A 15,804-nucleotide genomic window follows, 5' to 3' on the forward strand; every position below is an offset into this window, starting at 1 on the left:
CTTTGTCCTCATTTTACATTTTTTGGTAGGAAAACATGCACATGATGTATCACTGGCTTTAAAATTACAACCATGGGTAAATAATATTCCTTCTACTCATATAGTCAATGAGGAGTTCCGCTCAAACATCATTTCAGAAACCATGCTCATAAACCTAAAGGCAGTATGATTAACATTCACTTTATCTTAGTCATCTCTTCAAAAAAGAGCTGACTAACTAGCATTCGTTATATGTGTTTATACACCATCTTAAGAACCCATCCAAGTCATCTCCTTGGCTTTAGTCATTTCCCAAGTTACTTTGAAGAACACCTGACACTACACAGACTGTTAGTTCCTAAGCAACCACGCATGCAGGTTACATTCTCTTTCTCCAATACCTGGACCCAAACTGGACACAAGAAAAATCATCATCTTCATTTTCTTCATCACTACTGTCCTCAGACACATCAGAAACGGCAAGAAGGAGGAGGGAGAAAGGGTTGTCGTATATACTACCACAACGAAAATGAAAGAGGCCATCAGATTTTTTAAGCCAAAATAAAAAGTAAATGGTAGCTGTTCTTTGCAAGTCTGCCAAAAACCATCTTCTCTAAACATGCAGGCAACAGGTAACTCCATGTTAGTAAAACCAAGACTATACTAACATGCTCTGTTAAACTACTGCAAGTTATTCACATATCAAAACACCACACGTTCACAAACCAAAAATTTTTAAAGAATTTTTGAGAGTAATAAAAATTATGACTGAAGTGGGAATGTTTAGACATAAACCAAATAATAAGTATTACAATTCTAAGCTACTGAACTTTAAAGCAGTGGTCTCAAAACCTTGCCTGCTCATTTCTCCCTCCTGCAGGGACTGGGGATTCCAGGAGCAGCCAACAGAGAAAATGCTGTAGTACTTGGCATACTGAAATAGGCTGATCTGTAATTTAAATCTTTGCACTAGGGAATCAAATCTAACACAGTCCGGCAAGTAACAACTTTCAACAATTCAACTAAAGCCCTACTGAGAAAAGTGATTTCAAAGCAGAAGGTCTGTTTGGTTTACTATCCAGCAGTAGCAACTGAACAGAAAGCTAATGGTCTAACTGGAATGGATGTAAGAAGAGGAGGAAATTAAAACAATATTGCTACCTTTAAAGTAACTATATTACACTTCAAATGCTCACAGAAGCAGGTTTAACATTTTGGCAAAGATTGCTTGTTAGGAAGTCAATGTATTAGCACAAACCAAAACGCAGAAATCAACTCAGGGTAAGTAGGGTGAGCTCAGCACAAACGTAAATTCTTCCAGATTGCACGATTATGCCACACCCTGCACGGCACACATTAAACACACTCTTTTGTTCTTGTGAAATACCTAGAAGGAATCCTGTTCAGTAAAGAAGAACGCCTGCGCAAGGTACTGGGTGAAGCAGTAAACAAAGGTGGACCCATTGTTGTGGGTCTCTGTCTGGATGTGATGACTGGCATGGCTGGAGGGCTAGCAGCCATGGCTGGAGGACTTGGTGAACTAGACGGTATGGAAATATTCAAGGAACGTGGGATGGAAGAAGCTGAAAAGCCTCCAGAATGGGCAACAGTGTATGGCCGGTACCTCGGTGAGGAAGGCTGCGTCCAGGAAGGGCTTGTTGCTGTGAGGTGAGAGCTGACAGTAATGGAAGGCACAGACGTAGTGGCAACTGAACTGGCTGGTGGGGCAAGAGATGAACCAGTCATTGGTACATAGCTTGTGAAATTGGTAGTAGGAGCTGGACTAGTCCCATAGAGACTAAACCAGTTACAGGGGAAAAAGAAAAAAAAAAAAAGGCAACAATTTAGGATATGCAGAAAAAGGGTGAAAAAGATAAAATGAGCAAGAGAAGCCCTTGCCCTTCTGATGACTCTTCAGCAATAATTCTGCACCTCACACACATTATTCCTTTTCCTAATGTTGACATAAAACTATGTCACAATATACACATTTTTAGTTAAGAGCCATAGCTTTCACTGATGCAAGTTAGGGATAGTTCTCAGAAGGAACCAGCTACATGGCTTTAACCTATCAAATACATTTCTAGCCATGGCAATGTAATGAAAACGGTGAAATGGAGGGACATTCCCATGAAAAAGAGTGAAGAAGTTTAAAAATCTATTCTTTTTCTTGTTCTTGGGACATTTCTACACCCCTCTCTCTCTTCTAGTCTAGCAATCAATATTCAAGTGAAATCAGTATTCAGTTATAATCAGAAGTCACCTGGATAATGAACTGGAACCAAAGGAGCCCACATTACAGAACATAGGGCTGCTTCCTGGGTTGGAGCCCATGTTTAAAAGCAGGCTTCTGTCAGGAGACCGGGCAGCTGCAGCAATTGGCTGTGATGTAGCTGTCAGGCTAGCAAATGGGTTTTCATCCCTTGACTGGGTTGACATCATCAGCACTTCCATCAAAATCTGCCCGATCAAGTCCTTAAAATCTGAAAACACTTTTAAGAATAAAAGAAGAGAGTTAGTATCCTCACCTACTGTCTTCATCTACACATTAGTCAGAGATGTAAACATTATCAGAGATCTCAACCAAAAAGGACAGTAATTTACTTCTGTGAATTAAGTGCTGCTTTTGGCAAAAAAAAGACTGATACTTCACATTTATAACTATCACCCTGTCTATATTAACTAGGTTCTGAAATTACAGCTACACAAAAATATAAATTTTATGGAAAAATATAAGAGATCATAGATGACCTAATGTCATTATTGTTGATTATTAAAGTTGTCTTGTCTGTCCCTCTCATATTTTCCCCATGCTGCTGTTGAGTTGGGTAAGTCATGTCAAAGAAAGGAAAAAAAACATGCACATACCTCCCACATATGCCCACACATAAAATAACAATTTTGAATTTGGTCATATCTTATAGCTGACATGTAAAATATAATTTGTTATATAAAACAATCAGGAATTCTTAGCTTATCAAATTAACTGTTAAATGTCTATTATGATGCAAGACAATCTATTAATTCAGTAAAAGGTTTCTAAAAAAGAAAAATCCAGCAACACTCCAATATCAGCACACTAGTTTGACAACAAAACATAACCAACAAGAGCACAGCAATTGAGTAAAACAGGAGCTATGACCAATTGGTCCCACGTTTCTTTTTTGGGGATTCCATTTCCTGCTACATCTGCTCATAGCAGATATTGAAATCGAGCAAAGACCACAAGTAGGTGGCTCCAGCATCGTAGCTAAAAGTAAGAGTAGGGAACAAGCCACTCAGTTGAAACAATCCCTAACAGTGTTACCACTTCACATACCTACCTTCCTTTGGGTTCTGCTTAAACTGGGCAGAGAGTGAATTCAGGAAGATCACATCTCTGTCTCGGTCCTTCCACGAGACTCTGAAGATCTTACAGACCAGCTGTAAAGCTTGCTCCTCAGATACTTCAGACCCAGACAGAGGTTCCTGGTTTGGAGGGGAACAAAAAACCAACTTATTTGCAACTGTATTCGTTAAGTCACAATTCTGTGAGATGCATGTCTTCTTAAAACAGCTTCAGACTAACACTTAATGGCAGATTTTGTATACTTATGAAGGAATATAGATACATTTGTCAAAATTTATTTGGAAAAAAACCCTGAAGAAACACAAAAGAGATGCAGAAAAGATGTAGCAGAAATACACAAATCCAGTAGGAAGCAAACTCCCAAAACACATTTGAAAACATTATACTAAGAAGGGTAATCTAACCAAGATACCTATGATGCTTTAGGAATTAATTGGGGATTCCAATTTTCATTATGCACAAGTATTTTAAGAGTTTCTTGTAAAAATGAAAGCACAGGAAGGAGCGAGCTTCCCCAAGTCTTTCCTGCTTTCAGGTCTTTGCCCAAGATAAAGACATCTTTCACTTGAATGAAGAAGTCAGGACAGGACAAAAGATGCAAGAATTTGCCTAGTTTCCCTTTCTTCCAAAAAAGGGACATCATGTAAACTGTGCTCAAAATGAAAAACTAGTTTCTCTAAGAAAAATGCTACCATATATAGTGGCTAGCAAAGGTCAAATGGGAGGGTTCTTGCAATCCTAAGGCCACTTTGAGTGTGCACCTGAAAAAAAATGATGAAATACAATGAAATAAAACTCAAGAAATTACCCTTACAATGTGAGGAGAGATAGCATTTAAAAACATTTCCAAAACATTGGTGACAAGCCAGCAACATACTCTGTCCTCCCCTACACTCTTCTACCAACACTGTAAAAGCAACATAATACACAAAATAGACAATTCAGCTGCACAGAATTTCAAAGATGGAAAAGTTTTAGCTTTGAGGCTATTTTCCTGCAGGAGTTCTCTTGTGAGAGTTGTAGACATTTACTAGACAAAAAAAAAAATACTGATATTTGACCAATACAAGTGCACATTGTATTGCTGTGTATCATACTTCCTGATATAGTAATACTCTTCTTTTAGAAAAAATAAGTCAGCGAGGAAGAACAAAATGAGGATTGAAAAAAAACAAGGTTGCCACTAAAAAGCTCCCTTTTTTCCTTTAAATGTGAGACCACATAATGGCCACTAGATAAGCCTAGATCGAACAGATTTCTAGCAACTACCAGCACCATACCCTTTTCAAAAGCTCTCCCTCAAACCATTTAATAAACCATAAATTTTGGCACATTATCACATTTTTATTGACTTAATCGCTCTTCAAGTACTCTAGTGTTTATGAGTACTTCTATTTCTGCAGAGCAGGCTTTATTATTGACATCACTTCCAATGCAGGTAACCAGGCAAGAAAATTTTTTGCTCATAAATCAGGACTACGCTGTCTCCTATCCACTTAACCTCTTGGTATCTCCAAATGAGCAAGAGGAATTGAACCAAGTTTGCAAAGTTTTCTTTTGCTTTCCACCGCTCCCCACCCTCCCTTCAGGATTGTCCTTGATTCCAAGCTATTTATTTCACAGGAGCACAATGTAAGCTGTCCGACTGCCTGATTTGCAGCTAGGAATTGACTGGAAAGGGTTCTGCGGCAGGGTTATTGCTGCATGGCTTTAAGCCAGGCTTTTACCAACAGACCTTATTACTGACAGTGCAGGAATAAACAAAGACATCTAATGAGCACTGCAAGAATTGTTGTAGAAACTTCTCTCCACTACAGTGATGTCCCATTTCTTTATGGCTTTATTTCACATGGGCCTTAAAATCAAATGACAAAGAGGACAATTTTAGAAGTGAATTAGAGCTTTGTACTTGCTTGCTTTCTTTTTCTGCTTTAAAGGGTTCTACTGCCTGCCTAAACCTAGCTAAATATTCTTATTTATTTTCCTATAATATCATTAAGAAGAAAATCTTATTACATAGCATTATTTCCGCATACATAACATTTGAAGCAGTACTTTGTTAGTAGACCTCTAAATGCTACACAAACAAGTTGCAACAAACTTCAGAAGTGTCTTAAGAAATATTTCTTCAGGTCTACTGCATATTAAAAAATAGATCTGGGCATTAATAGGTCCCTTTGTTATAGGATATATGACAAAAACATTTTCTTCAGAGTTTTCAAATATCATTCATAAATCAATTTGAGACAATCGAAATGCAGCTTTGATATTGGAAATTTCAACTTTTTTCCTTCCCACAAATTTTAATGAGGAAATGCAGTGAAGAAATTGTTCACGGATGACATCTGAGGGCTAGTTCCATCCTCTTGAAAGCAAGTAATCAAAATATGGAGATAACTGAACTCTCTGCAAGCTAAAACTCTGCATCACTCCTCCATCCTAAATCCTTTGTTCCTGTTTCTATTTCATTATTTGGAACACTTTTCACACACAGTTCTAGTAAAGAAATTTCTCCAAAAACCAACGCTGTCCCTTTTGAGAACGAAGAGAATGCAAGACAAGCCCCAGGAATACTAGTGATTACAAAGCTGCAGCCACGTAAGGCTATGTCAGTAAGGAAAAACACAACACATAAGCAAGGGCAGAATTTACCAAGTCTGAGGCGAAGTCTTCATAAAATAAGATAAAATAAAGTTAACTTTGTACGTTAACAGAAGCATGTATTACACCGAAAACAAAAAAAAACAGCACTGTTAGTGCCAAATTGCATAATCCGAGCAGGTTCTCCCATGAAATCCTGAAGCTCAACGTTACAGTAACATACCCATGTAGTCTGGAAGAGAACAGCCAACAAAAAACAGACCAACCTTATCCGTCAGACTCCTTTTCTCTCTGCGATCATTCTCATCAACCTCCATATTTTCAATTCCTGAATCCACATCTACCTGGGACATACTGGAAATGGAAATAAGAGAAGAAGCCCATTAACTTGTAGAAAGCTGCAGACAGCCCTCCGAGATGCTGACTAAAGAAGTGTCACCTTAAGTAGAAGCAGCAGACAAAAACCAAAGCAACAGGAACAGCCATATGCACAAACAGCGATTAAAATGAAATGTTTCTCATGTTACATTTATTTTGAATTCAGGAAACACAATACTAAATTTCTTCAGAAGGCAATACAAACTACACAGCTATCACATCCCATAACCTTTTCTTTTTAAAATAGAATAGCTGAATTATCCCCACCAGACATGCTTATCGTTTAATGTCTAAAATAATGCTTTGGTTTTTATCACGTTAGGTCAGGAATCCCCATTAAAACCAGACTAGAAGAAGCATTACAGTGGTCTAAAGAGTGTGACATTTTTAAGCATTAAACCCTATTGCATTAACACGGCTGGAAATGAGAAATGGCAGAGTATTTTCCTGTGTAAGTGGACTTGATGATTAGCATTGAGCAATATTTGCCGGCTCATTCAAGCTGCATTTTTTACCTTTTCTCACAGGAGACACTATCAATATCCATGCTTTGAGACCGAGAGAGCGACTGAGATTGTGTTTCAAGGCTGTTAGATGGGGAACTGCTGAGTGAACTCACTCCTTCGCTGCTCTGGCTTCGGTGGGCTACTCCTAGAGAAAAGGCACCACCAAGATTACTACTTCAGATGAGAAGGCACTACACAATTATTTGGACGGAAAATGAGAGGAAATACTGTTTTTCAATCCACCTTCTTAGTAATGCATTAGGAAATAAATGTTAATAATATTCACATTTGACTACAGATAATCACATTTTCTACCTCCCTTTGCAGCAGCAATATAGGAATGCTTACCTGCAGTACAACACAGAGAACAAAACTAAATTTACATCCATGAAGTGCTCAGAGATTCACTCCCATAAAAAAAATCACTAGCAAACTGATCTCTATAAGATTGCTCCATATACTACCTTAAGACTTTGTCAAACCCCTCTGAAGTCAGTCGTATCAGAACAGGACTTCACGCTGGGTCATTACAATGGAGTTAACTTGGATGAAGACATAGGGCAAAACTTACCTGAGTTCTGATAGCCTTCCCACAAAACCTCCCACAATCTATCTGACCACTTCAAACCACGATAAACCTGTCTGCCAATACACAAACATTTCTACCTTCAGGTAGATGTTTCCACACCTCCTGCTCTGTTGACATTATCGTTCAGTTACGCACTAAGATGGATCAGGACCTCATCTATTTGAAAACTAACCATCTACTTTTCCTAGGTTAGTTTTCACCTGGATTAAGTCCATGATCCACCTCACCACACAGTTGCTACGGACAGCAGAGGGAGAGGCAGTGAGAAATACTCCTTTCAACAAGAGTCAGACCTAAGAAGCTTAATAGCCAGGTAACCACAGCTGAGTTAACACAGTAAGTGAACTCTGCACTGTTCTTAAAAAAAAGAAAAGTCACCTTTGCTTCTGGGCTGCTTTCTATAATCATGAGGACAATACACAGTGTTAAATTCCATCTGCAATGAGCTTTTCTCAGTAAGCGCTTCTGATAGCTTTTCTCTGTCCTGCTTTGCACACAAGGCAACAAAATAAGCAGGAAGGAGTCACTTCAGGTATTTCAGAACAGCACTGTAATTAAATTACAAGATTTAAGCTTGTAAATTACTATACTTGAAAAAGGGAAAAATGTAAAATTTCAGGAAGCAAATAGGTATAGAGTTAGAGAGTTCTGCAAGCTTACCAAGGAGCATTTGAAAAAATACTATTCATATCAAGTTATTAGAAATCATATTGAAAAATCTGCTTAAAACAATCTTGACATTTGTTTTGAGATTGGTTTTGTGAACCTCTTAGCTTAGTAAGAGATTGGTTTCGTGAACCTATTAGCTTAGTAACACGACATGCAAAACAATAAGTTTTCAGATAAAGATCACAATAGTGGAAAACATGCCAATTTGTTTTGATTTCTAAGATATCCAACTCAAAATAAAAATCATATTAATTTTTTTAGGTCAAAAGTGGTATTACACATAAGAATATTGTCTTCACCTCTCTGCAGAGCAACCCTCCCAATTTTCTATGCTTTTGGCATTTGTCTGATTTCAACAGATCAGGCATTATTTATATCTTCTGAAATAAATACCTTTTGTAAATATCCTACTTGTATTCGCTCCAGTAAATAGTGAAATTGGCAAAGTAACACAAAGGAGAAAGCAAATACTTTATTCTGACACTGACAACGCACAGTCACAGCCTACTATTAATTGTGCCAAATGCTAGTAATTAAAGATCAAAAATGAACTTGGGACTGATTGCTAAAATGGACCTAGAAACCAATCAATAAAAACTGTGTGGCAAGACTGAAAATGTTTTTTCCCCCTGTCTCCTTGGCAGATTGGCTTTCTTTTCTGTAATATTCTGTAATATTAAACTGCATTACCAACTTCAAGCTCTGGTGACCCATATTTTAAATGCCATTAGTTTACTGATACCTGGAGAACAATTGTATCTAACCAATTATTATTTGGAAAACTAAAAGTAAAGGTACTTTTTACATTACATTCACCATTTTAGAATGTTTCTTTCTGAATATTATTTTCAGTAACAGCAGAAATAACACCACTAATACTGTCCATGTTCTAAAGATAAGGAGTTGCATTATAATCCTCAGTAGACACATAATGATTTTTGTCACCAACGTGCCAGCCTACCTGATGCACCGATTGGAGAGGTAGCTGGGGTCATGCTGTGGACATTTAGGCCGAGACTATGAGATGGCCCCGGGGCTGGTGCGACTACAGGTGGCCCAGGGGGGGTCTCTCTCTGCGGTGACGTAAGTGGCGTCGTAGGCTGGGAAGATGGTCCACCTGCCAACCGAGCAAGGCGCCTGCGACGAATCTGCAAAGGAAAGAAAATAACAGCACATGAACAAGTTTGTTTGCACGTACACACGCACACGTGCCCCATTTTCACCCTTAGGCCCTCCCACGGCAGGGGCATTAACTCCTGTGAAACTGCAAATATAGAAGCTTTACTTGATAACCTGCTAAATGGAGCCGAGTCCTACTGCTGGTTCTCTGTGACAATACGAAAATACCCTTGATGTTTAGATTTTAAAGTACGTATTTAGTGCCTTGGAAAACCATTCACACTGGAGGATACCGTGTTTATCCCTCGAACAGTTGTGTAAGACAAGTTTAACATTTACTGCTCAGCAATTTCAAAACCTGTAACACTCTTCCCCATTTATTTTGGCATTTGATGAAACGAACTGCATTAATCTGATAAAAGGGACAATATGAACATGACCTTTGCCTTAATTTCACACCACATGATACTAATAAAAACACCCGTGCTAAAGAAGATCCAGTTGAAAGTTACTAAAGACCACCACTGTTCAAGTTAATCTGAAACAGATCTGCACCACTAAAAATGGACGGAAGCATCTCAGGAAGTAAAGACAGACAGTAATTAACATCCTCTCATCACCTAGAGACATTCCACCACACAGAATTTAAAAAACAGTTTTTGCATGTTACTAGTAAGACAGAGATGCATCTGCCTTCAAAATCCGACTTCAGAAAACTGTAATGAACCTATTTATTAAAATTAGTATGTGACCGCATAACACTAATATTATACATGAAATATAAATAGACAAAATAAAACTTCTAAAACTCATAATTTATAAATGCTCCAAGTGAAATTTGAAGCATAAACAAAAACCATAAATTATTTATTATCACAGGCTGCCTCAGAGGATCTGTTCCTAAAGCTTACACCTTCAGCTCAAAATAGGCCCAGCACAAAATAAAAGTATCATATTTGAAGGTGTCCACACCCTGCAAAAACAAGCAAAGCATGTTATTCCCTCTTTGTATTATGTTACTCAAGCATTGCATGCAATGTACCAGTTTTCATTTCTGCTCATAATCCTAAAGAACTGCCAAGCAAGTGAACGAGTGAACAAAAGATTTGTGTCAAGTCAATGCCTATGCTCCATCACTGCAGTGATTTAATGGGCTGTGAAACCTACCCCAACAGGAAGAATAACAGATCAAATTAAATCAGACTTCAAAAACTGTGGGAAAACAGTGTCTGGAACTACATCTCCCTTCATGACAGGTGTCACCACATGAACATGGAAGGCAGCTAGAAAATAAATTCCTTTCTTTTTTTGTTCCTAAGACAAAAAAAAAGGCTACGATTAGAATTTCTTAATCCCTTCTCCTTGTCAAGCGAAATAGGGGAGCTTATTGCATACAGAAACTGTTCAGCTTTGCCATAAGAGAAGCTGTACACAACAGGGTCTCTAAAAAGTTATTTAAAAATATCTTAATTTTTCTTCACATGTATCTTATATCTTAATTTTTTAGCTGTTTATCTGAAAAAACTACAGAACTACCTCACCCCTCAGAGGCACACCAGAGAAAACGTCAGCTACATGTCCCCATATCGGTTTTCCCTATTCCTGAATCCAAATGATGTGTTCATAGCTCACAAAGCCGTACCAAAAATATTATCAGTAAAACAACCTAGCTGAACTGAAATCTGTTTGGATTAGGGGGTTGAATTAAAGTTGAAAAAGCTGTTTCCTTATCATTCAACTAATCTATAACCATGTTTTTCAGTAAAAGGAATGGCAGGGAGGAATGAAGAAAAAAAAATATAAATACACACACAAACAGCCCATATATGCAGAAGTGGCTAAGGGAGAAAGATGAAGATTAATTACGTTAAAAGCAAGAAAAATAAATGTGATGTGAAACTTTTCCATAATTGTTCATATTAATTCTTGCTAGCTAGTTCCAAATCTGATGTTAGGAAGGAAATATGTGAGGAGAAAAAGGCATAGATATTAATCAATATATTTACCAATTTATTCTCAAATACAGTCAAATGTTCACTACTCAAACAAGGTCACATCCCTCACAAGGTGTGATTTGCACAAAAGCTCTCTTCATCATCTCCCAGTGTCAAGCAGACAACTGAGGTCACTTGTGTCACCCAGCATTCCTTCACCTGCAGCACTAGGCTAGACCAACGCCAAAGCTACGTCAAACCCAGCTGCAATCATCGCTGTTGAAACAGGAGGACACTAAGACAAACTTCCTGCCTTGTATGTGTCACTCTTGGTCCATCAACCACCCACCTTTCTTATGGACCAATCCCCCAGACTGTAACATGACCTGAAAAAAATTCTGAAAAGGGCCCGGAACAAAAATCTGAATGACACTGAATGCTTTTAGATAAGATATTGCAATTAAAACCAATACAAGATTTTTCCCTGCCCCTTTAAGGATGATAGGCAAATTATACTTAGTCTTCCTCACTGCTGAACAAATTAACATTAAAATATAAATAAATTATTATAAAATATAAATATTTCTTCCACTGGAAGAGACAGCTTTCACAACTGAGGGTACATTTAGCAATTGTTAAAGGACGAGATTTGGTTCTTGGGTACCCTGAGCTGTCATATTCCTCTAGGTTTACATAAAATTATCACAGAAATCTGAAATTTGATCTGAAGATTAGAAAATCTTAAGTAAGAGAGAAAAAAAAGAGGAGAAGCAAAGATGATATGCTAGAAAGGCACAGGTGCCAGCTGAAAGAGACGTTTACGAACACAGCATAAAACCAGTGCACACATTCTGTCCAGTTAATTCCCTTGGGCCTTAAGACTAAACAGCATTGAGGAGGGAAGCGAGACAGGCTTTATGGTCAGGGCACAACATGGGGACGCTGAAGACACAGCTTGTTTGCACAACACTAGGCACAATGGGGCCCCAACCTGTTGCCCTCACATAACACAAATAACGTGTCAGAATTGTGTGAGTTCAAAGTGACCTCACTGCAGACTGAAGGACTCTCCAAACTACCACGAAGAAACACATCGCTGGGTTTTTTAAAGTATTTTCTTAGCCAAGGTTCGGGTACCTCAATAATACCCAACCCTTGATATCAGCAATAAGTACTTGCAATAGTGACATACGACAAAGGTGTCTGATCTCATTGGTTGAATGGAAAAAGCACGTTGTTTTTTAATTAGTACAGTTTTTGCTGGATATATCTGGACTATGTCTTTGAATAGCAGCTTTCAGAAATACATTTTTGATCTTTTGATCTGGACTTATTAAAAGCTGTTAGCTGGACACACTACAACAAACGATATAAAAATAGCACCCTGTTAAAGACAGTTAAGTGATAATTTGATTATGCAGAAGACCAATAAAGATACAACCAGGAAGACTGGTCCCTCAGGCTCACACACTCTCAGCTGATAAAGAAAATTCTATATCAACATCTGCTTTAGTGGCAACTGCGCTTAACGAGACTGTAAGGAATTGTTTTATTCTACCATAATCATAGAAAAGTTCCAAATCTGTACAATAAAGGGTAATTTGAAGGGACAGCTTTATTTTTCTTGTATTCATTAGAGCACGTCAAGTTGGTTTAAGAAATGCTTCATTTTCTGGTGACACTAGTCATGTTCTAGGCTCAGAAAACACTACTCCAAACCACTCAAAAATCATGTAAATGTTAAAAAATGCTAAGCTCACATCATTCGTTCCACTTTAAGCCACATTTGGCTTGACTCTGCTTTTTTCTATGCAGTCCTTATTCTCATCTTGTGCTATCTACCACTCATGCTAAAATTCACACACTAAAAAGGAAATTTCTTTTCTCCCCTCCTAAAGATTTTAGTGTGGTCTGTAGTGAATGACAACTTCTAGTGCTCTAACAAAGTAAACACTGAGTTGATAGCAGTGGAAAATATCTTCTTGAAGCTAAAATATATATTGTAATCCCAAAGCCATTATCAATTGTCTCTGTTGCTCTTCAAGTCACAATCTGTTAATGCTATACTTAATTATGGTTTGATATAAGAAGATAATCTAATCTACAAGAGGCTTGCAATTAATTTCAAGTTTAGCTAAGTGTTTTTCCCCCTCAGTCACTGCCAGATAAGAAGTTAGAATCACAAGTCACATATAACGTATTTTAGAAGGCTATTTTTCCATATAGTCCACCTCTGATCCAGGGTCCACTGCGTCAAGCAACAGTAAAGCAGAGATGTGGAGGAATATTACAATCGACGTGGCTCTGACTTTTCAATGAGGGGGCCATTAACGACAAAAAGTGACAGCTTGACTCTCTTAAAATGATACAAGACTGTGTCAAGCAATCACCTAAAAGACCACTCAGCTTTGGTTCTAGCTGAACTGTACTAGAAAGACATGGAAAAACTTGAGTCACACGTTTTGCCAGCAAAGGTAGATGAGTCCCTGCTGGAGAACTCATTTTCCGCAGCCTCAGTTCCACAATGCAGTGGTTTTGATGATGTCGTGGTTTGCTGAAGCAATGACACAAACAAGCTCACATAGGCTAAATAATTCTGAAATTAATCATGAAACACCTCATAATCAAATGCAGTTTAACAGTCAGAAGAATTGCGTGTAAACAAAGCACCTGTATAATAAATACACCTATCAAATTAGAGATCCCTTTTCACAGTAGAAGTTACTACACCAGCGTCCTAGCCCACGCTCCCCAACACGGGAATTGTACTCCTTTTCCCAATGCTTCCACACAGTATCAGGACCTTCATCAAGCAAACAGCACGAGTATTTCCTCCTAGTTCCTGCTGCAACATAATAGGATTGCTGCTACATGACATACAACATAAACTTCTTAACTTTTCAGAACACAAATCTGAGTGACAGCAGCAGCCAACTTGCTCTACGATCCCGCCGTAAGATGTGGTACAGAACAAAACCAACTTCTTTTGATCCTCCCTAGAGTATAAGTGCAGCAATGAGCCTACGCTGCTGCTGGTCCAATGCAATACACTTTAATATGAAAATATTATTTTAAAGATATGAGGAAAGATTTGAAGTTGTACGATTTAGGCATCACAGTGGGAAAATCCTTATATCGTGATCAGTACCACAACAGAATTCATTTGAGAGTCCTCCAATATACAAGCAAAACATAACACCTTAGTCTATATTTAAGAAAAAAAACACCACCCTTTAAAAGGAAGAAACAACAAACAGTTCACATTATTTCATGTCAGATGTTTGTCAATCACAACATAACACCTATAACTCCTAAGTGAAAGAACAAGAGCTTGAATAAAAAAAAGTAAATCAAAGGAAGCACTGGAAAACTGGTAAGCCTGTTTCAAGAAGAAATTATATTAAATATAAGACCACACACATCCCTTGCTTCTCATCAAAGAGTCGGAGGAAGCAAGACTTTAAGTGTTTTACTATGTTAAAGAGTAGAGGTTTTTTTAAAATCGCACACAGAGAACATATAAAACACTTAGTGCTGTACACAGAAAGGAGACATCCTCTGAAGACTGCCTGGCAGATGGAAGCAGAGAATAAACAATTAACCAGGAGAGAAGCAATTCAACCCCATCGACCAGCCAGGGGGTCGCAGGTCAGGGACAGCAGAGAGAGAAACACGAAAAACACTGAGCACAGACACCGGGAAGCCAGAGCGCCTCAGTAACGCTCCTTCCCACACCGAGCTTTCACCTGGGGGTCAGGCAGAGGGCCCAGAAGAGCCCGGCCGCCCCCTCAGGCCCCGGGCTCCGCCGGCTCACCTCATCCGCGCTCAGCTCCTCCATCGCTTTCCTCTTAATGGTGAACGGAGGGAGGGCGCTTTCCTCTGCCCCGCCGAGGGGCAGCTCCGAGGAAGCGCTCTCCTGTCGCTCTGCCCCCCGGGGCGCCTCACAAGGGCATCTCCGGGGCGGCCGCGCCGCGCCTCGCCCCCCACCAGCCGGCCCCGCCGCCGCCCCCGGCCCGCTCCCTGCCGCCCGCCCGCGCCTCAGCTGCTGCCGCGCCGCGCCGCGGTTGAGGGGGAGCCGCCCCCCGGCTGCCCCAGCCCCCCCGCGCCCCTCGGCCTCGGCCCGCGCCCGTGCCGCGGCCCCTGCCCCGCGCAGAGATTATTCATCAAAACAAGAGGGCAGCGGCGGCCATCTTGGGGCGGGATCACGTGAGGCCGCCCGGCGCCGCGGAGGGAGCCGGGCATGCCGGGCCCCGCGCTGCGCCCACCAATGGGCAGCGCCGGGAGGCGGGGCGAGGCGCGGCGCGCGGGAGGGAGAGGCGGGGCCCGGCGGCTCGTCGTGGCGGCGCGGGAGGGGCGGGCTGCGCGCGCCATGGCAACGGGGGCGGGGGGACAGGGCGGTGCTGAGGGGAGTCGGGCGGGAGGGGGCCCGGCGCAGCGGGTCTGTGAGGGCTGAGGGGAAGGGCGGGAAGGAGCGAGTTCCCCGCTGGCAGACGCGTCGCCGCTTGCCCGGAGGCGGGAGCAGCCCCGCAGGTACGGAGGTGGGGATCCAGGCTGGGCTTACGCTGCGGAGCCTTCCCCGTTTTAATGGGTCCGTACGTGCTCGGCTCCTTCAAGGTGTTCGCCCACTTCTCGGTGACGAATGATTGAGATACTACAAGTTTTTGTCTAATTATTGCAGCC

At 40.3% G+C, this 15,804-nt stretch overlaps 1 protein-coding gene across 3 annotated transcripts in view; it reads right to left on the reverse strand.

Moving 5' to 3' along the window:
- Window positions 1-15,100, reverse strand: part of UBE4B (ubiquitination factor E4B) — a 37,160-nt gene extending 22,060 nt beyond the window's left edge. Inside the window, exons 1-8 of one of the 3 annotated variants that reach the window (XM_068414948.1) lie at window positions 14,939-15,100; window positions 9,033-9,219; window positions 6,823-6,958; window positions 6,196-6,283; window positions 3,303-3,447; window positions 2,243-2,471; window positions 1,367-1,777; window positions 381-494 (exon numbers count right to left, since the gene is read on the reverse strand). In XM_068414948.1, the coding sequence (XP_068271049.1) occupies window positions 381-494; window positions 1,367-1,777; window positions 2,243-2,471; window positions 3,303-3,447; window positions 6,196-6,283; window positions 6,823-6,958; window positions 9,033-9,219; window positions 14,939-14,962 (1,334 nt within the window). In that variant the 5' untranslated portion in view covers window positions 14,963-15,100. The remainder of the gene's footprint in view (window positions 1-380; window positions 495-1,366; window positions 1,778-2,242; window positions 2,472-3,302; window positions 3,448-6,195; window positions 6,284-6,822; window positions 6,959-9,032; window positions 9,220-14,938) is intronic. The other 2 variants (XM_068414949.1, XM_068414950.1) reach the window with 2 other exon arrangements.
- Window positions 15,101-15,804: the final 704 nt, after the last annotated feature.

Source organism: Nyctibius grandis, chromosome 17, assembly GCF_013368605.1.
Source record: "Nyctibius grandis isolate bNycGra1 chromosome 17, bNycGra1.pri, whole genome shotgun sequence".
Classification (NCBI taxonomy): Eukaryota; Metazoa; Chordata; class Aves; order Nyctibiiformes; family Nyctibiidae; genus Nyctibius; species Nyctibius grandis.